The sequence below is a fragment of the Danio rerio genome, chromosome 3 (genome assembly GCF_049306965.1).
Source record: "Danio rerio strain Tuebingen ecotype United States chromosome 3, GRCz12tu, whole genome shotgun sequence".
Taxonomy (NCBI): domain Eukaryota; kingdom Metazoa; phylum Chordata; class Actinopteri; order Cypriniformes; family Danionidae; genus Danio; species Danio rerio.
Window position 1 is genome coordinate 44,949,810 of NC_133178.1, and position 23,333 is coordinate 44,973,142.

A 23,333-nucleotide genomic window follows, 5' to 3' on the forward strand; every position below is an offset into this window, starting at 1 on the left:
GCAACCCCTGAGCACTTTTTGTTAGATTTTGGATTAAATTGTTATTAATTAATTTGATATTAACTTGATTACTATTTAAAGTTAAAATAATAACAACATTACTAGTAATAATAATAATAATAGTTTACTAGAAAGTAGTAAATAATAGTACTATAATATAGTAATAATAGTATAATAACGATAATGATAATAATGGCAACACGATGGCTCATTGATTAGCACTGTCAACTCACAGCAAGAAGGTCGCTGGTTTGAATCCCAGTTGGGTCAGTTGGCGTTTCTGTGTGGAGTTTGCATGTTCTCCCCAGGTTTCTGCCGGGTGCTTCAGTTTCCCCCACAGTCCAAAGACATGGACTATAGGTGAATTGAATAAACTAAATTGTCCGTAGTGTGTGTGTGCATGAGTGTGAATGGATGTTTCCCAGTACTGGGTTGCAGCTCGAAGGGCATCCGCTGTATAAAATATATGCTGGATAAGTTGCCGGTTCATTCCGCTGTGGCGACCCCTGATAAATAAAGAGGCTAGACCGAAGGAAAATGAATGAATGAATGAATATTAATATTAAATATATAGTTTTTTTTTTTTTTTAATAACAGTACTGTAATAAGTACTATAATAATAGTATACTAATAAGTAGTAAATACTAATAATAAGTTAGGGGGCATGAAGTAAAATAATCAAGAAAAAGCTGAGTATTTTAAAATAAATGCATTTATAAGTAGTAAATTTTCACTCAATAAATGAATGTTGCCATATCAATAACACACCTTAAAATATAACAACAAATTTAATTTAATGAATGCCATCTGAACATTTCTGATTCCTTAAAATGCTTTATTTATTTATTTATTTTTGACATCGATCCATGCCCTGACGGATTATCTCCTCACACAGGCTCATGGCAGCGTGTTCTCCGTGGTGAACCCACTAGCGTCCAGCATAACATCAAGCATAACGTCCAGCTTGGCCTCCAGCATCGGATCTGACAGTTCATCGCCCACCACTTTATCAACCATGAATGCAAAAGCCACGCCTTTCTATCCGGGCAGCAATACTGTGGAGTCAGTAATAGGTAAGCTCAAGCTTTCGTCTTCCAGCCGCTCAGCCAAACACCACATCCAAGGGTAAAAGTACACGAGACACAGCCCAGATAAAGCAATACGCATAAAAGCTGTATTTTTGGCAATGCATTAGCCATTAGTCAGTGAGTCCTTTTCAACTCACCAGCAGCAGCAATGACTCAGCAGGACACCGCTAAATGAACGGTAAGTGCTTTCGCCTTCACGGCTGTCTTTGCGTTGAGCTAATTCGAGTTGGATATATGACCATTACCCAAGTCTTTGATGTATGGTTATTATAGATTGAGAGTGGATTGTAAGTGGATGTTGCAGGATGAATAACCGAATTATAATAAATAATAGTTTATTTTATCCACTTGTTAAAGGGATAGTTCACTCATAAATTTAAATTTTCTCAGCCTTTTACTCATCCTTTACTTTCTCTAAATATGTTTGAGGTCCTGTTAAAAACAAAAGAAGATATTTTGAAAAATGTTGGAAACAGAAATAGAATAAAAGGAAACTTTTATGAATGTCAGTGGTTACTAGTTTTTAACTTTCTTCTTTAGTGTTCAACAAACGTTAAAAAGTTTAATGGGTTTGGGACATGTGAAGGGTGGGTAAATGATGATAGACTTTACATTTTGGGTGAACTATCTTTTTAAATCTGAAGTCATGTGTGACTTTCCAGGCTGAAACACTTTATTAGATGCCAAAATTCAGTAACAAATGGTAGTAATGTACGCATGCAGTGTGCTGTAATACTGTTGAAGGATAATATTTCAATCGATGCCTAATCTCAGATGTTCAGACAGTGATTCTTCTCCCCAGATACAAGATATTGGTATCTGGGATGCAGAAAGTTCAGAGACTTTAGACATGACAACAACATGATTTTGTAAAAGATTTGGTTTCATGTGCGATATGACTAAACTGTAGCCATAAACAGCTTTTGAGATGCTTTTAGAGGATTGGACCGGAGGAGTAACAGCCTTCCATATTATCCCTTAAAGTGATATGTACCCAAAAATGAAAATGGTTTCTCACCATTTACTCACTGTTACACCTGGCTCAAAGATGTAACATTGAGGGAGACGACACACGGAAATATAGTAAAAAAAGAATATTTATTTTAACACAGTAGAAAATTTCATAATCAAAACATCAGTATCAGAATGTTCAAGCAGTGAATGGATGCCGTAAGTGTTGTCAGTGATAGTGTATGGATACAAAACAAAACATAAAGCCCAAATTCGAGCACAGCTCTGGCCAACTGCTCTACAGAGAGTGAACAGCTGCCCGACAAACTCTCACACAGAGTTAAAATAAGGGCACTGACCAGCATCAGATGCGCTGAAGGCACGCCCTCAACCTAGAACAGACCAGACACACTTAAACACAAACCAATATAATGCAGTCCTGACACACCCCCCTTAAAATAAATCCCACATCAAATAAGTTAAATCAATTTATAACATACATACATATGCCTCAGGTGACTCAAACTTTTTGCGTTTCCTCCTCTTAAACTCAAAAGTAGATATTTTAAAGAATGTTAGTAACCTGTAGCCATTGATGTCCATTGTATGAAAAATACAATGGAAGTCGATAGCCTCTTTCACTCAGCAATGATAAATAGTCATAAAGTTACAGCAACAGAATTTTTAAAAGTATGCTGTTCACACAGGCAATGATGTTCTGCAAAAAGCACCATTCACACATCCAAGCAAACTGTCAATTATGTGATATTGTTAACCAGAAATGAATGACCACTAAACAGCTGTGCTTGTATTAAAGGGCACCAATTTAATTCTTTTTTAAGATTTAAGATAAATATTTTGTGTCTGAAAAGTTTCAGCTCAAAACACCCATGAGATTATTTATTATACCTTTGTGTATATTGGAAATTTGAGCTTAGAATTGAAGCTGAAGCTGAGAATTTTGACTTTGCAGCTGTTTTTGTTGCCTGTGCCTTTAATGCAAATAAGCTGGTTCTCCCTGCCCACTGTTTCCGTGTGTGTGTCAGAGCCTTTGCTATTGCTATGATGGGTGTAGCTTCTCCTGCTGCGTCTCATGCATAAGCAGCACAGTGACAGACAAGAATGAGGCAGGTCTCCCTTACTACAATAAGAACTTTACCAACAGTTATTTGATGTATTTGACTCGGGATGTGGAGTTAATTCAAGCTTTCCTGCAACAAAGATCACACACAATGCCGTTATAAAGTTCGCTTACACACACACACGCGCGTTTAGCTTTGTACTGTTTATGCACGGCAAATGTGACTGGATACACGTTAATATCCACTGCTGTATGGACATCTGCAGAGCTTGACATTAACACCCGCCAACCTGTCAAATGCGGGTAGATTTCAGATGTGGCAGGTTAGAAAAACACACCCACTAGCCACTTTGGCTAGTTGAAAATAATTTTTAAATTGTAGTTTTTTTTAAAGCACGGTTCAACAATAAGCATGGCCCAATACTCATGCAAATGTGATCTTAGAATCGAGAAGCAGCACGACTGACAAACATAACTGTTCACACGAGCAAAGGAAAGCAGGTAAATATGGAATAAGAGGATGATCACTCGCACCACAGGTGATGTGATGTGCGCGACTGTTAGAAAGCGTGCATGTTCCCAGGGCCGGAGTGGGACTCCTTTTCAGCCCTGGAGTTTCAAGCTTTAGACCGACCCACAGTTCACGACTGACTATATTAAAATAACGCCATTTCCAATTCAGTTTCTAATGACACTATCTTGTCTTTTTTCAAGGAAACAGCTGCTTTAGAACTTTAAATGTTTTTCATAAATATGAGAACATTAAAGGGTAACTAAATCTCCAACATTCATTCATTAATTTTCTTTTCAGCTTAGTCCCTTTATTAATCCAGGTCGCCACAAAATCTCCAACACTATTCTTTAAAACATCACGATGTCCTTTCCTGCAATATCTCAATTCATATTCTGTGCAAAATTCTTTATAGATATCCAGTCCTTTGTAACGGTGGTCACACAAAAACTAAAATATGTAAACCTACATTAGGAACCCAAACAGTATTATATGTCTTAACACTAAAAAAAAAAAATAATAATAAATAAATAAAATTAATCACTCAGGTGAGGTTCGAACTCAGATCGGCAGCGTTGTATCGCAACATGCTGAGCACTGGACCACAGTAGCGCCATTATACCAATGCATTTGGAAGATAAAATAAGTATTGCACTGTTATCTGATGGCTTAATCTTTTTCTCCCCTTATTGGATTTCTGGTTAAGTTATTTCAGATTTATTAATGTAATGAATTATCTGATTTTCATTGAGCAGGTATAATATTTATTAATATTAATTATTCAAATTCTTATTTTCACTAAGGTGCCGTGCCGCTGTTTGGGATCGAATGATAGTTACATCATCATTAATCTGCAGGCTGCATTTTGCTCACAGGGCTCAGAGAAAATAAAATAAAATGAGCGGAGCTGCAGCAAAACAATGAATAAAAAGAGTGAGGCTTTGGTCAAAGAATTAAATAAATGAAACAAGTGCGACTGCTGAGAGTGCAAGCAGCTAGGTACACCGGCCCTCACAGCCAATAAAACAGACCGGCCCACCGGGAATTCTCCCGGTCCTCCCGATTAGCCAATCCGGGCCTGCATACTCCGGTTTACTTACTCAACCGTGCCTAGAGGAAATGCTGGTGTGATCAGTTCACTTTGAAATAGACTGGACAAAAAGCAATGATCGTGCACCCACAGTCCTGCTGCTTTCATAAGCTCAATAAATGTTTTTAAATATATCTTTTTGTAAGCAGCACTGGTTGCTTTCGCTTGAATTATTCTTTGAACAGATTGTTAACAGGCCTAACATTAACCGTGTGTGTGTGCTGATCTTTTCATTATCACTTTTTTTTTTTTTTTACCTGCTTTCGTTTGCTTACAGATATTTTTATTTTTGGTAATATAGTTTATTCATCTTTTGTTTTACAATAACATTGCTTTAATATGAGATTAACTCTTTGTTTATGTGTAGTTAACTGCTGGAGCTTTGGTGTTGCCGCCTTTGATGAATATTTAACTGCTGATCTTGGACCTTTAGTCAGGACAAACTAATTAGCATATTTTTGAGACAATTTCAATTTATTTTTAATATGTTTTGTTGAATTAAAAAGCACATGTATACAGCTATATTTTGATACTTATTTTTGGTGTGGTCAGAAATTTAAATTTGGTAAATCCTTAATTTTGAGCCCTGAAAAGTCATGTGAAATAAAAAGTAATTGCAATGCAATACTAGCCCCTTTCACACAATTTTCTGGAAAGGTCTGTATGTGTGAACTGGCCCTTTTTTGAAAATACCGGTAAATTCATTCTGGCTATTTTCCGGAAAGGGAAGTTGTAGCATTACCGGTAATTTGCTGGAATGCTGTGCTGTGTGAACGCAGAAGGAAGATTGCCATGAGACGTCTACTTTAGCCAATCAGAACAGTCAGACGCATTTACATCCGTGCGATTTATGAAAATAAAAGCCTTTGAATATTTTTCCTGAGACATTTAGCTGCTAGATGTCAGTCAGATAAAGTTTTTATGTTCCTTCTTAATGCCAACTGTGTAAATAATTATCGATAAGCGTGTGCCATATTATGAACATCTTGACATGCAAAAGTGTTTCTCTATTTTTCATTGAAGTTGTTGACAAAACTGATCCATCCACAGAGTTTTTAATGTAGTCAACTGTTTACAAATACAAGTTCAGCCATTTAGAGCTCATTTCTGGTTAATGATGTCAGAATTTACCAGTATTGTGGAATGGATGTGTGAACGGTCTTTTCCTAAAATATTGCGTAACGTCCTTGCCTGTGTGAACAGCGCTTTTTTGAATTTACCAGTAAAGTTGTTCTGGAAATTTTCCAGATATTTAACGTTATCACTGTGTGAAACCACAACCCATTTGCTCATGCACATTGGGCAAGCTCATACACAACACACAAAAAAAGTGAAATGAATGAGGAGGCATGTGGATATAACACAAAATTTAAATCAAGCAAGTTTAGCATGTCAAATTTATGCATATAAAATATATTTTCCCAGCAACAAAAGTGTGGCTAGTGAACTCCTACATCACATTGCGGTGGGCCTCAAAATAGAAGGGATTTGGATGTGAAAATGAAAAAAAAAACCAAGGCACTTACCACTATTTCAATTTAAATCACCCCAATATGACTGTGGACACACTACACCTACACACCTTCTGTTCAAACAGCTTTCACGATAGACGATTTTCACGATAGGTGCCCATAAATACAATTTTTGGTTTTGGTATTTTTGTTCTTTTTGTTTGTTTCATTTTTGTTTAAAACTTAAAACTTATTTTTTATATACAAGAGATGAACCAAAGTAATGAACAAAGGAGAAAACAAAGGCAGAGACGCTACATGCAGCTGAAACATGTTTACACATATGACTACGTAGAGGTCTGTGTGACTGGCATGCATACATGAAAAAACAGTTTTGAACTCCAACGTAGAGGAAGGAAGACTTAAACATGTCATGGGTTACGTTTGATTATGTGCTACGGCTTTTGAGACCCTTTTTGAAACTACTGCTGCAGACTACTTGTGTTGTACCTAAATCTTATCCGACTCCCCAGTTTCCAAAAAGCACTTACCATACACATTCATGCGTGTCACAGGTAAACTCGCAGCAGTTTATTAGAAACTATTTATTGATTAGTTTTTTTTTCCGCAGTTAATAAAATGGCAGCAAAATGTATTTGGACAGAGGATTTAAAGACTTAATTCCATGTTTCTTCAAAACATCTTCTTTTGTGTTCAACGATGACAGAATGTTAATTTGGGGTGAACTAGCCCTTTAAGAAGCTTGTGCTTTGTATGCAATTTGCAACGATTTTAAAAGCACTCCTGTTCTCTTTGCTCTTAGGATCTGCACTTGACCTAAATTTTAGTGACATCAATGTTGCCTCTCTCGACAAAGAGCTAGAGGACCAAGACAACAATGGCCTTGCTTTAACAAGTAAGTGTTCTTTGTCAATGTTTGTAGTTTGGTCCTTGGTTTAGGTTGATCTTCACTGGACTCCTTTTGCTCTGCAGGTCAGAGGTTATTAGGAGGCTCTGCTCCAGTTAATATTCCTGGCTCTCTGGCTCGGTCTTCCTCTCTGCACTCGTCATCGTCTCTGTCTGCATCTCCGCTCAGCTCCCTGTCTCAATCCCTGTCCCAGTCACTCCTCTCTGGAATGGCCTCCCAACAGAGCCAGACACAGCCACCACCTGTTAAAACCGAGCATGGCCTTCTGGGAACACCCACATCTACACAGAACTCCTTAGGTAAGGATAAGGACTCATTTTGAAGATTAAGTGTGTATGGCTCCAATAGACTTGTAGACACATACAGTCAAGCCCCGAATTATTCCTACTCCAGGGGGGAATTTTGTTCCTGGCGACCCAAGTTCGATTCCTGGCTTGTGATTCTTTGACAATCCTTCCCCTCTGTCTCTGATCCACAGTCTTCCCTGTCTACATTCTCCACTGTCCTGCCCAGTAAGGTGAAGAAAACTTTAAAAAATAGTTAAAGATTAGCTGAGGAATTAATTAATGTTAAAAATGCTTCTACAAAATAGATTAAAAGTGAATTAAAGTGCTTATTTTTACTGACTAGTTTGTTGTCGGTGAAATTTTGTAATGCTCTTTAAAGAAGCACTTATATGTTCAGGAAGACTGCATTTATTTGATCAAAATGACAGTAAAAACAGTAAATTATTACTATATAACATTACACTCTTCTATTTTAAAATAGGATTTATTTTTTGATGTCTTTTTATCATTGTTATTTCAGTAGTCAGCGTTACTTAATCCTACTATAAATAAACATGCTATATTTTTAAGAAAAGATAAAGAGTCCAAATAAAAATTTACAGAGGAATGAACCTCCAACTATTCTGGCATATGTTTTATGCAGCAGATGCCATTGCAGCTACAACCCAGCGTATGGAAAACACCCATACGCTCTCACATTCACACCCACAATCACACAATACAGTCAAGGTAGTTGATCCAATTACACACATACCCATGCGAACAAGTGGAGAACATGCAAACTCCACACAGAAATGCCAACTGGCTCAGCCGGGACCTGAACGAGAGACCTTCTTGCTGTGATTCGACAGTGCTAACCATATATATAGTATAGTATAGTGTTTTTGGAAAAAAATTGTAATAGTAAAACAATACTGACTCCAAAGGTTTGAATGGTTGTGTTAAGGTGTGATTCTATTTTTGTAATTTGTCTCTTGGACAATTTAATGCATTTTTGGAACTGAAGTAAATTGTTAAAAATAAGATAATAATAATAATAAAATGTTTACATTTAAAAATAAATCTATTGTTAGCACCAATATCCTTGTGGGCAGTGCACCGATATGTAGCACAACTGCAATTCGGGTGTTCGAATATGGGTTCAAGGACCTTTCCCGATCCTGTTCCTCTTTTTCCAATTTTGATTCCTGTAGAACTACTGTCCAATGACAATAAAGGAATAAAACATATACATAATGTACAGCAAGGAAAATAAGTATTGACCAAGTCACCATTGTTTTCAGAAAAAATATATCAAAATATTTTAGAAATTTTCCCCAGATGCTGGTAACAACCAAAGAAATTCATATATGCAAAGAAAACAAACTAATTAGTTTGCCAATTAAGTTATGCATAATAAAATGAAATGACACAGGGAAAAAGTATTGAACACGTGAAGAAAGGGAGGTGTAGAAAGGCTGTGAAAGCCCAGACAGTAGCTGAAATCTTTCAGTAGTTATTCAGCAATGATCTGCCCTTCATCAATGCAAATTAATATTAGCTGCTTCAGTCCAACATGTACATTATCAGGATGATAAAGATGAATCAGGGTGGACATTTCAGCAAGACAATGATTCAAAACACAGCCAAGGAAACTCTTAAATGCTTTCAGAAAAAGAAATTGAAGAGTGCAGATTCGCACTCGACCCTTCCTATCTGAACATGCAGCTCAACTTGTTCAAGCTCTTGTTCTCTCCAGACTGGACTATTGCAACTCTCTACTAGCCGGGCTTCCAGCTAACTCTACCAAACCTCTTCAGCTACTTCAGAACGCAGCAGCACGATGGGGTTTTTAATGAACCTAAAAGAGCACATGTCACTCTGCTGCTCATCCATATGCACTGGCTGCCAGTTGCAGCTCGCATCAAATTCAAAGGTCTGATGTTTGCTTACAAAGCGACCTCTGGCTTTGCTCCTTCTTATCTGCTCTCACTTCTGCAGATGTATGTGCCCTCCAGAAACTTGCGTTCTGTGAATTAACGTCGCCTCGTGGTTCCATCCCAAAAAGGGAAGAAATCACTTTCCCGAACTCTCGCATTCAATCTGCCCAGTTGGTGGAATGAACTCCCTAACTGCTTCAGAACGGTAGAGTCGCTCGCTGGCTTCAAGAAACGACTAAGAACTCAACTATTTAGTCTCCACTTTCCTTTCTAGTCGTCTGCAGTTGCCTCTCTGGTTCCACCGCTAACTGTTCTTAAAAAAAAAAAAAAAAAAACTTACATTACTAATGCTATGCTTCTTACACTTTACACACTACAGCACTTATTCATTGTTGCTCTCATAGTTGTGTAAATTGCTTTCTTGTCCTCAATTGTAAGATTTGCTTTGGATAAAAGCGTCTGCTAAATGACTAAATGTAAATGTGAGTTGAACTGAGGAATGGCCCAGCCAATCACCTTGAATCTAACAGAGAATCCAAATTAAAGATCAGATTTGGTAAACGAGACTTACAGAACCATTAAGATTTTTACACTCTGTTGAAGTCTGCGGAAAAACTCACACCTGAGCGATGCACTTGACGTCATTCTCTATATGAGAGGATTTTTTTTCAGATTTTTTTGTTTTGATTAATTTTTGTTTGTGTTGTTTGGGTTTTTACCAAAGTCAATTTCACGTCAACAGCTCCTTTAGAAATATTATTTACAGAAAAAAACATGATGTGTAACATATAACTTAATACAATTACATTCAATTAATAAACAATAGTTTTTGAAAAACACACTGAATGCATTGTAGTGTGAAAATATGTATTTTTAATTTTTAGCAATATATTTATGGCTTGTTTTTTTTTTCCTTTTAGAATATTATTTGATAATATATTTGTTATTATATCTCAAATGGTAAAAAATAAAAAAGCATAGTAGAAATGTGTGGAAAATCCATGTAGATTTATCCAGTCTGTGCAAAATGTTAGTTTTTCACAAACATAAGATATATCCTTAAATGCTCAGAACTACAAAAGCTCAAACTGTCAGCAGGCTGGTGACACCTGCATCTCTTACTGCCCAGCAGATTTGAAATGTGTAAGTTGTGTAGCAGCCTGTTGAACAGATTTGCACTTTTCATGCATACAGTAGGCATCAGGTGGTCCGTGGGTGTGCCATCTGAGGCTGAGACTTTTATTCCCCCTGAAACTTTCAAGTACGTCACAGTCTTTTTTGCATATGTGAGTTGATGCATTACTCCTTTGTCTTAGGTCTGAATGGCGGAGCAGGGGGTATATGGGACTTTATGAGTGGCAGCTTCTCTCCCAGCCCGTCTCCAGTGTTCAGCAGCCTTACTTCCAACACGGTCGGCTCCAGCAGCGCAGACATCGGCCGACTCCTCCGAGAACTGGATGAAGCCAAGCGTAAGATCAAGCAGTGGGAGGAGGCCTGGCACCAAGTCAAACAGGTCAGATCTGCTCGCTTTTTACAGACCTCATAAGATGAGTGACGCTTAAAAACAAAGGCTTTTATTCGGGAGCCATTTACGGTCCTCTGAGAGATTCAAGTCAACTTTTGTTATTGAAAATAGTGGCTGACACCTCAACGCCTCAGGGTATATGCAGTGCTGAAGTGATTATGCATATTTTTTTAGGCCACCTATTGCCTCCCTAGTCTCTCAACTGAAAACCAATGAGATTGTTGCATTGTTCTTGGGATTAATAAGCTCTGTGAGCTTAATTAATTAAATTGATTAATTATATAATTCTTACATGTTTTGTTCATCAAGATAGTCTTTACCAATGAAGACAATATTTATAGTTGTTTTAGAGCATGAATTACAGTTGGCAGAGCTAACGTCAGCATCTACCTTATTGTTTGCATATGAACAGGCACAGCCATTTGAGTCTTTTTGGCTCGAGACTTCCGGTCTCATTCACTTCCCCTCATTTTAGACATTAAAAACAGCTTGTTACGCTGCTTGATGTTGCCAACTGTTTCTTTTTTAATTATATTATTCTGCTTCTCTTCTCAAAGTCAAAGTGAAGTCATGCACGCACTTGTTTGTAGAGCGAGTAGTTTGACTGTTTTCTACCGTTTATTATTCCTAGTCATTCCTCCTATAGGCAACTGAATTGGAAGTTCTAAACAGCTGCAAAAACGAGCACACTTCCGCATTGAAGAATAAGGTCAATACTCTATATTCATAATAAAGTCTAAGTTAAATTCATAATTTTAAACACAATAAGGTTCTGAAAGTGCTCTAAATGCTCTGATAAGAAGCCATTTGTTCTCATAACATCTACATTAGAATTTTCCGAATCAATTAAAATATGCAAACTCTTTTTTTTTTTTTTTAAACCAAGCCCTATTACCAACTAAAGCCAGGGTATCCGTGGTATTGTAAAGGGTAGTAAATGAAATATGCCAACATATAGGGCATTAAAAAGAATTCAAAAGTAAAAAACGTCATCGGACGAGGCATTTTTTTCGAGCCCAATTTTTTTTAGAAAAATTTTAAATTTGTGTTAAGTGCAGGCCTTTTTTAAAAATTTTGCGTGGATTTATTTATATGTTGAGAGTAGGACCTGGGCACCGTCATATGAGGTGTTTGCGCGCGCACTAAAATAAACCAGGTAACATTACCCGGCTGGCTTTCTGCCAACCATATAGGCGAGCTTGCTTCGTTTACTAATTAAATTAAAACATGGGGAAATGCAAGTTTTCTGACCTCTGGCTGAAGGACCTATGCCTGTAGTTGGCAACAGCTGCGAGGCTTATAGCCAAGTCTGCAAGAAGACGATTATACTGGCGCTATATTGGTTCATGTCGGCTGCAAATCACTGAAGGCTTTCCGCTGTCAGATAACTGGGAGCTTTTATGATCGCGGCAAATGCAGAGATTTCGTGAATGTTGGTGAATGTTGATCCGCCAGGCGAAATCAATCGAGTGTTTTCGGAGAAGGTGCTTGAATCTTGATGCGTCATTCACTGCATGTTTAGCGCAAATGTCCGCTAAATGTATAATCTAACACTACACATCATCGCCAAACAAGCTCGCCTTTACTGAGTTTGAACTGAAACGGCTCATAACAAAGAACAGTATTGCGCTGGTGGTCATCGCGAGAATTATGCTCTGCCCGCTCATATATTGGGTCGGCTGACTCACCTGCTTTTCACAAACACAGAGAAATGAAAATCAGCGCATAATGAGACCTTTACAAAAACCTTTAAAGAGTGATAGAAGTGAGACTGTTTTTCCTTTCATGTGTCCATTTTTTCTTGGGGTATAATATTTTTCTATTTAATTACTGATGACTGCAGCTTTCAGCCTTGAAATTAAATGATTCATTATAATCTTTTGTTTATTTTGTAGCAGAAATATTATTTATTAAATTGACATTCATATAAAAACAATTATGCAAAATAAATATTTCTTACTGCAGTGCTTAATTTTTGTTATTTTTCATAAAGTAACAGTAACATCACAGCATTAGTTAGATGTTTCTGTTTTTTGTTAGTCCTAATTAATGTTGTTCTCAAATACAATAAATCCCTAATATACAATTTGCAGTGGTGCTCATTCAGTTTTGGTGGGAGCTCCTAAATTTTTTTTCTAGTGCTCCTAAATATTTGAAGATGGAAGCAGCAGTGCTACCAAGTAACAAAAGTTCATTTCAAGCCCTGACACACAAAATTTATCGGCACAGTTTAACATGGTTTTCTAACCATGCTGAGAATTCTGGCCCGAGAACGGTTTGTATTCGTGCTGCCCTGTTCCAGGCTCAGTGGAGAAATGCACCGAACTCTTCTTACAAGAGCGACTATTGACATTGATGACATATATGACACTGATTAAAAACTATGGACAAAGGCCCATTGTGACACCTTTATTAATCCCTCTGCTTTACTGTAATGTATATGTTCTCTGCATTATGTTATTTCATTTGAAAAGATATTTCATTTACGCCACTACAGTTGCAGCTCGTACAAGTCGTGCTGGTATAATTTTATTTTAGGTATTAAAAAGGTAGTAAAAGGTATGAAATTCAACTTAAGAAGTTCTGTATATACCCTGAAAGCAAACTTTATCAAAGTTAGCTTAGTAAAGACATTACAAACTCATAACATCTTCATGTTGGCCTGATTTAATTTGGTAAGACATGAAGCCAGTTCATTGTTCTTTATTTCTCTTTGGGGTAGGGCTGTGTGTTTTGGGTGGGATTTAAATCTTGCTTTTACGTCTGATTTAAACATGTTTGCTCAAGCATCTTCATAAAACTGTTAGAGAATTTACATAGCATTAGATCAACTGTACATCCAGCAACAGTGTCTCTAGGCATGAAGAGTGAACATTGAGCACTCTGTCAGTCTGTTAAGGCGCAGACAAGTGATGATATATCTGAATTGAATTTATTTTAAACTCAGAAAGAAATCTGTTTCTATAAGCCCTCTGACTTGGCAGACACAATCATTTTGCTAATCGCACCATTTCAAATTGCAATTGAGATTTGATTTTGATTAATTACAAACTGTCCCTACTGTTCGCCATAATATATTATGCACTGTGTTTCTTATAAAGTTATCTGTAGCTCAAATGATGGCATTCTGTATTTAGCTTTTCGCTTGTACGGTGGCTCTGAACTGTCAAAACACCTCGAAGTGCATTTTCTGATGCAAAAAGTGAAAAAAGCAAATCTTGTTCAAACGAAAGTTTTGAAGGCAGTGTGTCAATACGATTCACACAATGTGAGGTCTAATTTATTTTTTAATGCATGAAAATCACGGACAAAAATGTCAGATTCAGTGTGCAATAACCTTAAAGCACTTGCTCTTGTGTGTAAATTTGTGTTATACTTATCACGCATTCATATCACAACCTTTTGTGATTTGATGGTTCAACGATTCAATTTTACTTAATCGCACAGCCCTTCTGGCTTATGTCAAGGCCTTGAATCAGACATCTCCTAGCCAGACACAATGCCACAACATTGATTCCAAGTTTGGTAACAGGTTTTGGCTAACAAAGATGTCATCTTCAGCTTTGCACCTTGCCAGAAAGCCTAAAAGGTGGAGAATCAGTTATTCTGGTCGACTCACTTTAACATCTCTCTTTAAAACAGGCCTGTGAAGCATGGCAGAAAGACGCTCACGAAGCGAAAGAACAAGCAAAATCGGCAGAAGCAGAGCGTCAGCTGGCGGAGCAGAAGCGGGAGGACGCGGAGCGCAAGCTGAAGGAACTGCAGGGAGACTTTGACGCTTTGTGTCGTTCGCCCAACACACCTCTTCTGCGCAGCTACGGCGAGCTGGAGCAGCTCCCCCTGCCAAAGCTCCGCTCCATCCAGAGCCAGCTACGCTCTGACCTAGACCTCATAGAAGGGGTAAGAAGGACCAGGTCCCAACACACATACGTCACCATGTCACATTTACACACACTCTAAGTAGAGCGTCGTACTCTTCTAAGCGGCAACATGAGTCAGTCATGCATGACGCACTGCATTGAATCTGTCCAAGTGTGACTGATGTTAACTCTTCTTTTTCTTAACACAGGTAATATATCAGCTTCAGTCAAAGAAATGTATAGTTTGCCAAAAGCATGATCGTTCCATTGTCCTGCAGCCTTGCCAACATTATGTACTTTGTCAGAACTGTGCGTCTGGTAAAAAGGAATGTCCTTACTGTAAGACGAAAATATCCAAGTGGTGATGTACAGCCATCCAAGGTACTATTTAATGATTTAGCCCTTTGAAGAACTACTAAATACATATTATAATTATTATGCTTAAAAGTTTATAAATAGCATTTTTTTGTGTTTCAGTATTTCATAGTGATTGGATTGATCGATAGTTTTATTAGATTCTAATAAGTGGTGTTTGACTGATACAAAAATCAACTTTAATGCAATACCTGTTTTTGTACAAGCTAGATTGTCCATTTTCATAAAGCATTGAACAATTTCCCCCTTTGTTATTGCTTTTGGAATTTATAGTCAGTTTGGCCCTGATTTGACTGTTAGCAACAAAATCATCGGCCATTATTACTATTATTATTATTATTATTACTACTAGCTGTGTGAAGAGGATTCATTTCTTGTTAAAAGCACTTTGTTGACTTGGAAAATTGTCTGAGGGTATTTTGTTTTCTTTGTAGAAATTTTGCTTTAAGCTGCTTTGTAGTTTGTTTTTTATTTCCTTAGATTTATATATATTTTTTCCCAAATATGCTAAAGTATGAAGCTTTTGTGTGTACTGTGAAACATAATAGAATATTTCATTTTTTTCTAACTGTTAAATCATGGTATAGTGTATATATCTTGTTAGTTTTCATATAAAAAATAGTACTAAATAGTAGTTATTACTTTCATTGTTACTTCAATTTTTCAATCAAATAAGTGCAAACTTTGAATGCATTTTAGGCATAACCAGCAGCTGTAATATCAGTAAGGCACATACTGTATGCTAAGGCATTTAGTAAATCAATTTCTCTGTCTTATAGTGACTATTTAGATAGACTTTATGTAGTTGTTAGATGAGCACACGTGTTCTGTGGTCCTGTGCGACACAGAAATCGTTTCGTTTCTTTGTTTTTTGGACTTTAGCCTTGCAGATATGTTAGAACATATATCTGATTCCTGGCCACTCCCTCTTAAGTGCCTTGCCTTAAAATAAACACACATTCGAAGCATCTGTGAAGAGTTTAGGATTGTAGTGAAACAAACATAGCTTGTGCAAAGTATGTATTTTTCTGTAGTACCAAATTATTGGCCCAGTTCAGTACTAAAGTCTTCACCCTGGTCGGTGCCTGAGCTCTGAGGTTCAGTCAAAGAATCGTCGTTCCCTCTTCATTAAAGACGGTGCTTTTTGGGTGCAGCTTAGAAACGTTGAAATATCCTTAATTTGAAACTTGTAGGATGTGCAAATCAGGAAAGCGTGTGTTTCTTTGACGGCAAAAACTAAACTGGCTTAGTACATTTCTGTTTTATTGAAATGTGTAGAATTGTAGTGCTCTGTAGTGTTTACAGAAAGAAATCATTGGTGTTTTTTCGTATCCAGATTCGACAGTGTAATGTGCTTAGGTAATCTAATTGAAATGACCTGCTACTGTGTTATCTGAATCTTTTTGTTTGTTTGTCTGTTTGTTTTCGGGGGGTTTCTTTTCATATTTACAGCATTAAGTTTGTGTGGTGAATTGTCAGGTACACAAAGGTGCAAGTTTTTTTTTTTCCTTCTCTCTTTTAAAAAACCGGGATTAACAGTTTACTTCAAAAGGGATGGTTATTGAGGATCTAATTGTCAAAGCCTTCGTATTTCTTTCAGCTTGACGAGGCGGAGACAGTGTGTGTGTGTATATAAATATATTTGATTTCTCTCTGCTTTCTTGTGTTCGTATCTGAATCCACAAGGTCTGTATGTAGCTCTGATTTGTCACTGCATGTCAGTGTGTAACTTTCGTTAACCAGCTGAAGCTCTAGATCACACTGCCAAATGTATTTGTGTTGAGCAGACGTATCCAGTTGTTGGTCAAAGTATTCAAAAAAAATAATAATTCAAATGCATTGACTACGTGCTCATCTTTTTCTAGTCCGATCAGCAAAAGGCTTGTTGTTTTTTTTTCGGTTAACTTTGATAGGTTGAAGTGGATCAAAGCAGCTTTGGGTTTTGCGATGTTTCCAACACTCAAGTGTTCAAGAGCTTTTGCGAACGTGTCACTTTGTTGAGGAATTAGTTCCATTGTTTGGTTTTTGGACCATGACGTTGAGGTTTGTGTTTGACGCAACCATTTATTTCTCAAACGAAAGAGTGCGGTCGAATCAAACGAGCGTGGACTTTACTCAAATGAACCAAAGTGGTATTGTAGTTTATACTTGTTTCAAAGTTCAACAAGAAGTGTACAATTACTATGTCAGTTTATTTTTTTCTTCAATGTTTAATTTGACAGGACAACTATGCCAACTGCTTTTTGCTGACAATATTAATGGACTAAATGCCCATTTTTGTAGTTTCTACCAAAGACCTTTAATATTCTTTGTGCTCTCTTCAATTTTATAACTGCGTTTTCATTTTAACATTCTGAGGAAATAGTCAGAAAATGACCAAATCTAGTATCTTATTTACATAATACGTGCATTCAAAACAAACAAGCTCCTAACGAACCATGATTCTTGATCAACTTCATATGAAGATTGTGTTTCTCAGTGGAAAAACCGATGACATAGTATTGAATTGGCTGTAATCTACAGTGAAGGAATGTCACAGTAATGAATGAATATTTGTGTTAATATTCTTAAGTGGCCATATGAATTAGTGCTTATTTGAAGTATGTATTTTTTTCTTCTTTTTATACTAATAGTACTGAATCGTAAACAATTTGAAACATTAGTTGTTGTGCACTACTTGGGATTTCAAAGTGTATACTCAGCCTGTAAGGTGCTCTCTTTAGTTTCCATTTGACTGGTGTTTGTTTGTTCTGCATATGAATTAAGAAATCTTCTAACTTATTGTTTTTTTTTAACCTTGAAGTCTATTATTGTATTGTCAATTGTTGTCTACCATTTTGATTGTCATGTAAAATGGGTCCCTTGTTCACACTAGTTGAAATGGCTGAGACAGACAGTGGGTTACATTTACTGGAACAGTTCAAATATAGCCTTAAACATCACTTTTTCGCCTAGTTACGATTGCCTGTCATAGTAGTACGTAAAAATTGTTCAAAAGTGTAATTTAAAGAATAAAATAATGTAGCTTGCACTTAAATGTCTGATTTACAATCAGTCATTCTGCTTGAGAACATTAAGGATCAAGTCTCCTTGGAACAAATTTGTGCCTTTCATGAAGCCAGATTGAAAGTATTCTTTGAGCAAATGGGTAATTCCAGCTAACGAAATGAGCCGATTTTTAGTGCCTTGGGACGTTTTAATCTGTATTTCTCAATGCACGAGAGTCCTGTCACGGACTTGTGTATTCAAATAATATCTAAGTACTCTGCCATGCCTTTGAACATTTGACTTGGACTAATAAGCGATCCTGGAAAATGTATTAATGTTGAGAAGACAGCATGACGATGCATGTACACGGTGTCAGAGTAACAGTTGTTTTGCGATCGTATTCTCCACAAAGCGTAGCAGCTCATTTATGAAGTTTGAAATTTTTAAAAAAAATGAAACTAGACATTTAAAGTTTGTGCTTCCAGCGGAAATCGGTTTGCCTATCAGTGAACTTCTGTAGTGTAATGGCAAATCTTTTAGGACAGCATGGTTTTACAGACACAAAAGCCCTCTGTCTGCATCAGCCATTTTGATACTGTAATCTTTAACAGAATCGACCATTTAATGTTGACGTACGACCAGGCATCTGCAATTAAAGAAGCACCAAGGACTCTTGTTCAGCAATGTGTAATGTATTGGAAGTTTACCATAATGCTCTGCAGTGGAAATAATCGTTTCTTTCTTTTTGCATTCTTGTGGATTTTTCTTATGTCCATTTGTTTGTTTTTTCTAATTTTGTTCTCTATCAGTAGTGTGATTTATTGAACCTAAGGATTTATGCAATCTTGTATATACATATTACATATGAAACTGGTTAAATTTAGCAAACTAGCCAGGGGGGTCTATTACAACAGTACATTTTTGTAAGAGGCTAAAATGATAACAAATTATATATATTAAAAAAAAAATTTAAAAAAGTTTTTTTTTTTTTGTTTTTTTTTTTGTGGAACCACTGTTCCCTATAATTAATGTTACGGTTAATCGAACATTAAAATCCCTTAATATTGAATGTACCATTCAAATTAGATTTCAAATGGGTCACTGGAATAACATAGAGAACCGTTAATCTATAATGATGTAGCACTAGTTTTGTGAATCGCGATACATTACAAATAAATTTATAAGTTAAACGCAATTGCAGTTTTGGAGTTTGTGTATTTATCCGTGTAACAATTTGATGGAAATACGAGATGTATTTTTCTCAGGGTTTTACAGGAGAACTGTAGAATAGAGAGAGAGATGTCCAATTTTCAAATGAAACTGCAACTCACAGATTTATTAGCTCAATAGTCAAAACGAGGAAAACATTTATATATTACGAGGAAAGAAACATATCCCTTATTTTGGTACAGTATGCATCGATATATAGAACAGCTTATATTCTAATTAGTGTTGAAATACTATACAATTTTGCTGTCAGTATAATACTTTGTGTATGTGTTGTCAACACGAGACCTTAAAAAACATTTACTGGGAGTTCTGTGTTTAAGTTATGGAGGCTTCTTTATGGAATAGTTGTATGTTTTTTGATGGTCAGAGAGGATTTTTCTTCACTAGAATTACTTAAGATGGTATTATTTATAATGCATAATCTTTCTCTTGTAGTGTATCATTTAAAAATTGTTAACACTTGTCTACACACTACAGCAGTTATGCAATGGTTTACAGAATTCATGGAATTATTTTTGTCATCTTGGGAATTAAATAATTTTTGATCTTTAACCTGCCTTGAGTGTTTTGTCTTCTTATTTCCACCATGAAGATTGATTACAAAGTACGCTGAACCATTCTTTATTTGGTTCTTGGTGTATTTGGGTGTGTCATGACATTTTAGAACTCTAAAACGTTTTTGTGTCATTTCATTGTGTAAATACAGTTGAGTGATGAGAACTATAGAAAATGAAATGTTCACCACTGAGTACCTATTGTCAAAATCTTCTGGTTATTGTAGTGCTATGCGGTGATGGCTGTCAAGACCAAAATCGTCGAACAGGTAACACAGCAATTTCACAGCCTGCAGACACAGAAATTTAAGGGAAATCAAGACGAACTCTTTAAAAAAAAAGTTGATTAAAGTAACAAAAGTAATGGCATTAGACATATGCATATATACTGTGAATCTTGAGAGTGCTTTTTAAGAATATTCACATTGTATTTGCAATGGTGTTTAAAACAATTCCAAATGCTTTGAGACTTTATCTTTACTTGAAGGTTATGTTTGGCAGTCATCAGCATCTTAACCTCCCCCAAAAAATTGAAAGTTACATTCACATAACTTGGTGGACAGTTGAAGTCAGAATTATTAGCCTCCCTGAATTATTAGCGGCCCTGTTTATTTTTTTCCCAAATTTCTGTTTTATGGAGGGAAGATTGCTTCAGCACATTTCTAAGCATAATAGTTTTAGAAACCTATTTCTAATAACGGATTTATTTTATCTTTGCGATGATGACAGTAAATAATATTTTACTTGATCTTTTTCAAGACACTTCTGTACAGTTTAAAGTGACATTTAAAGGCTTAACTAGGTTAATAAGGTGAACTAGGCAGGTTTGGGTAATTAGGCAAGTAATTGTATAACGATGGTTTGTTCTGTAGACTATCGGGAAAAAAAAAAGCTTAAAGGGGCTAATAATTTTGTCCCAAAATTGGTTTTTAAAAAAAATAAAACTGCTTTTATTCTAGCCAAAATAAAACAAATAAGACTTCTTCCAGAAGAAAAAATATTATCAGACATACTGTGAAAATTTCTTTGCTCTGTCAAACATCATTTAGTAAATATTAAAAAAAGAAAAAAAAATCAAAAGGGGGCTAATAATTCTGACTTCAACTGTATATATAGCAAAACAGTAAAAAAAAAACTGTTAAAAGTAACATTTTGGCAGATTAGCAAATTGACAATTCCATATACCATAATAAAAAATAAAAAAAACTTAAGCAATTAATCACAAGAAGAAAATTTGACACTATCTTAATTGTCATCTACTGCTTAGACAAGACATTTTAATGCACTGAAAAGGGTTAAACAAATCTTTGTTAAAACATGAAAATCCTTAAACTAAACCAATAAGCGATGATGTTGACAGTATTGCCAATTTAGATTTGAAGCAAAGGATTAGATTAAACTAGACAAAATGATGAAGATACAATATTGTGTACTTAAAGGCCTCATAGAGGGGAAGAACTACATTCATATGAAGCATTGAGGATGACACAAAAGCTTTTCAACCAGAGAAACATTAAATGTCTGTTAAAAACATTTGAGTGACTTGATTGCTGCAATTCTTATTTGTAGAATTTTCTGAACAACAACACGGATAATTTCCTTTTTCCACACAAATTCTAGTGTAGAACTTCTTTTTTAAATACATTGAATCGATGTGAACAGAAGCATAAACAATAGAAACCTTACAACAACTCTATCTTTTAAGGTCCCATGAAATAAAAAAAAATATATATTTTTTTAGAAGTTACTATCAGTATTGTTAGTTTTTAGGGTATCTATAAGCTAGTGTGCACCAAAACAGTGACAATTTGCGATTAGAAGATCTAAAACTGATATCAACATGTAAGGCTTGTAGTTTGTCACTTCCGCCTAAATGAGTCTACAGTTTTATTCACGTCACCTCATACTTCAGTTTTTCATCACATCATAACCGATCAAACATAGGGCTCTATTTTGACGGTCCATGCGCAGGGCGCAAACGCTTTCAGGGCGTGTCAGAATGTATTTTTGATCATTCTAAACAAAATCTGCTTTGCGCCGCGGCGCATGGTCTAAAAAGGTTGAGTTTATTTTCTTAATGAGTTATAGGTGTGTTTTGAGAATAAACCAATTAGAGTCTCATCTCCCATTCCCTTTAAGAGCCAGCTGTGTCGTGCCATAAGCGCATTGCTATTAACATGACATAAAGTAAGTTCACTTTCGCTTTTGCTCTCGTGGATAGGGAAACCTTACCGCACAGACATCAATTAGCCTATTAATAATTAATTTGGTTTGTTAAGCGCAAATATTTTCAAATTCAGTTCTAATTTCCAGCAAACAAATAAATGAACATTATTAACAAAGTGTGGTCAAAATACTGAGTTATTTCCACATACACCTGCTATGCCTCATACGGTCTAAAACCTGACAGGTGGACAAATCTAAGCTTGTTTTTAATAAAACAAATATAAATATGGATATAATAAATAATACTGCTAATAATAATAACATTAAACAAAAGCCTCCCGAGATGAAGAAAGTATGACGGCAGTGGTTTTTAAATTCATGTAGGCAAGAAATTAACATGTTTTGTAATATTTTAATCATTTATATTTATATCCTATATATATATATATATATATATATATATATATATATATATATATATATATATATATATATATATATATATATATATATCCTTATTATATATATCCTTAATATATTATATCTTTTTCATATGTAAAGATATTTGCGTATTGCTCTGCATCTTGTTTGTAGTGTGTAAGCCAGGCGCACTTTGCGCCAGACAATAGACCGATTTTGTTCTGGTCTAAAGAACAGACTATTTACAGTTTCTCAAAATAGCAACGCGCCAAAACACGCCTGCTTTTTTAGACCAGAACGCCTATGGGCGCACATTTTAGCACAAATTAATTTGCTATTTAAACAGTGTGGCGCAACACCCCAAAATGACCCTTGCGCCGAGCTTTAAGTAGCAAAAGACTATTGCGCCGCGCCTTGCGCCACATTGCGCCGGGGGTATGATAGGGCCTATAGTGTCTGACATGTCCCACCCCCCTCAATATGCTTCTCATTTACTTTTCATTTGATTCCTGAGCTCAACCATTCACACTGAAAGAGCAGTGACAAAACAAAAAGCTATTGTCTGTTTTTTTTTAAAAAGGTGGAGCTACATTATGACCCACCCTGTCGTTATGTTTCTCTTGAGATTGTCATTGTTAAATAAAAGTGCTTATTTTAAAGCACTTCACAAGACCTTTAAAGGTTGACCATTTTTGTTTTTCCCTATGGAAAAACAAATATAATCTGGAACCCAATTGTACCCAAACTCTACTGGAATGAATAAAGCAACATTAAACATGACCCTACCCTAATTTTCAACATCTATTAAACCTTTACGTTCCAAAAAACAAACCTAAATTTTTTTTTTTTTTTTAGATTATGAAAAATTATTAAAAATTCAATCAAGAAAAACATTGGCTCATTTAAGGT

The 23,333-nt window shown here is 35.9% G+C and overlaps 2 protein-coding genes across 8 annotated transcripts in view; one reads left to right on the top strand and one right to left on the bottom strand.

The window, feature by feature from the left end:
• Positions 1 to 19,841, top strand: part of unkl (unk like zinc finger) — a 39,569-nt gene extending 19,728 nt beyond the window's left edge. For both annotated transcript variants that reach the window (XM_005164231.6, XM_005164232.6), the window contains 6 exons: positions 896 to 1,073; positions 6,996 to 7,088; positions 7,166 to 7,399; positions 10,623 to 10,819; positions 14,474 to 14,731; positions 14,901 to 19,841. In XM_005164231.6, coding sequence (XP_005164288.1) covers positions 896 to 1,073; positions 6,996 to 7,088; positions 7,166 to 7,399; positions 10,623 to 10,819; positions 14,474 to 14,731; positions 14,901 to 15,056 — 1,116 coding nt within the window. In that variant the 3' untranslated portion in view covers positions 15,057 to 19,841. The remainder of the gene's footprint in view (positions 1 to 895; positions 1,074 to 6,995; positions 7,089 to 7,165; positions 7,400 to 10,622; positions 10,820 to 14,473; positions 14,732 to 14,900) is intronic.
• LOC101882899 (dynein axonemal assembly factor 8) overlaps positions 7,862 to 23,333 on the bottom strand; it is a 37,285-nt gene continuing 21,813 nt past the window's right edge. For 5 of the 6 annotated variants that reach the window (XM_073944952.1, XM_073944954.1, XM_073944955.1 and 2 more), the window contains one exon: positions 19,890 to 20,128. In XM_073944952.1, the coding sequence (XP_073801053.1) occupies positions 20,057 to 20,128 (72 nt within the window). In that variant the 3' untranslated portion in view covers positions 19,890 to 20,056. Of the gene's footprint in view, positions 9,620 to 19,889; positions 20,129 to 23,333 lie in introns of those variants that run through there. The other variant, XM_073944953.1, reaches the window with a different exon arrangement.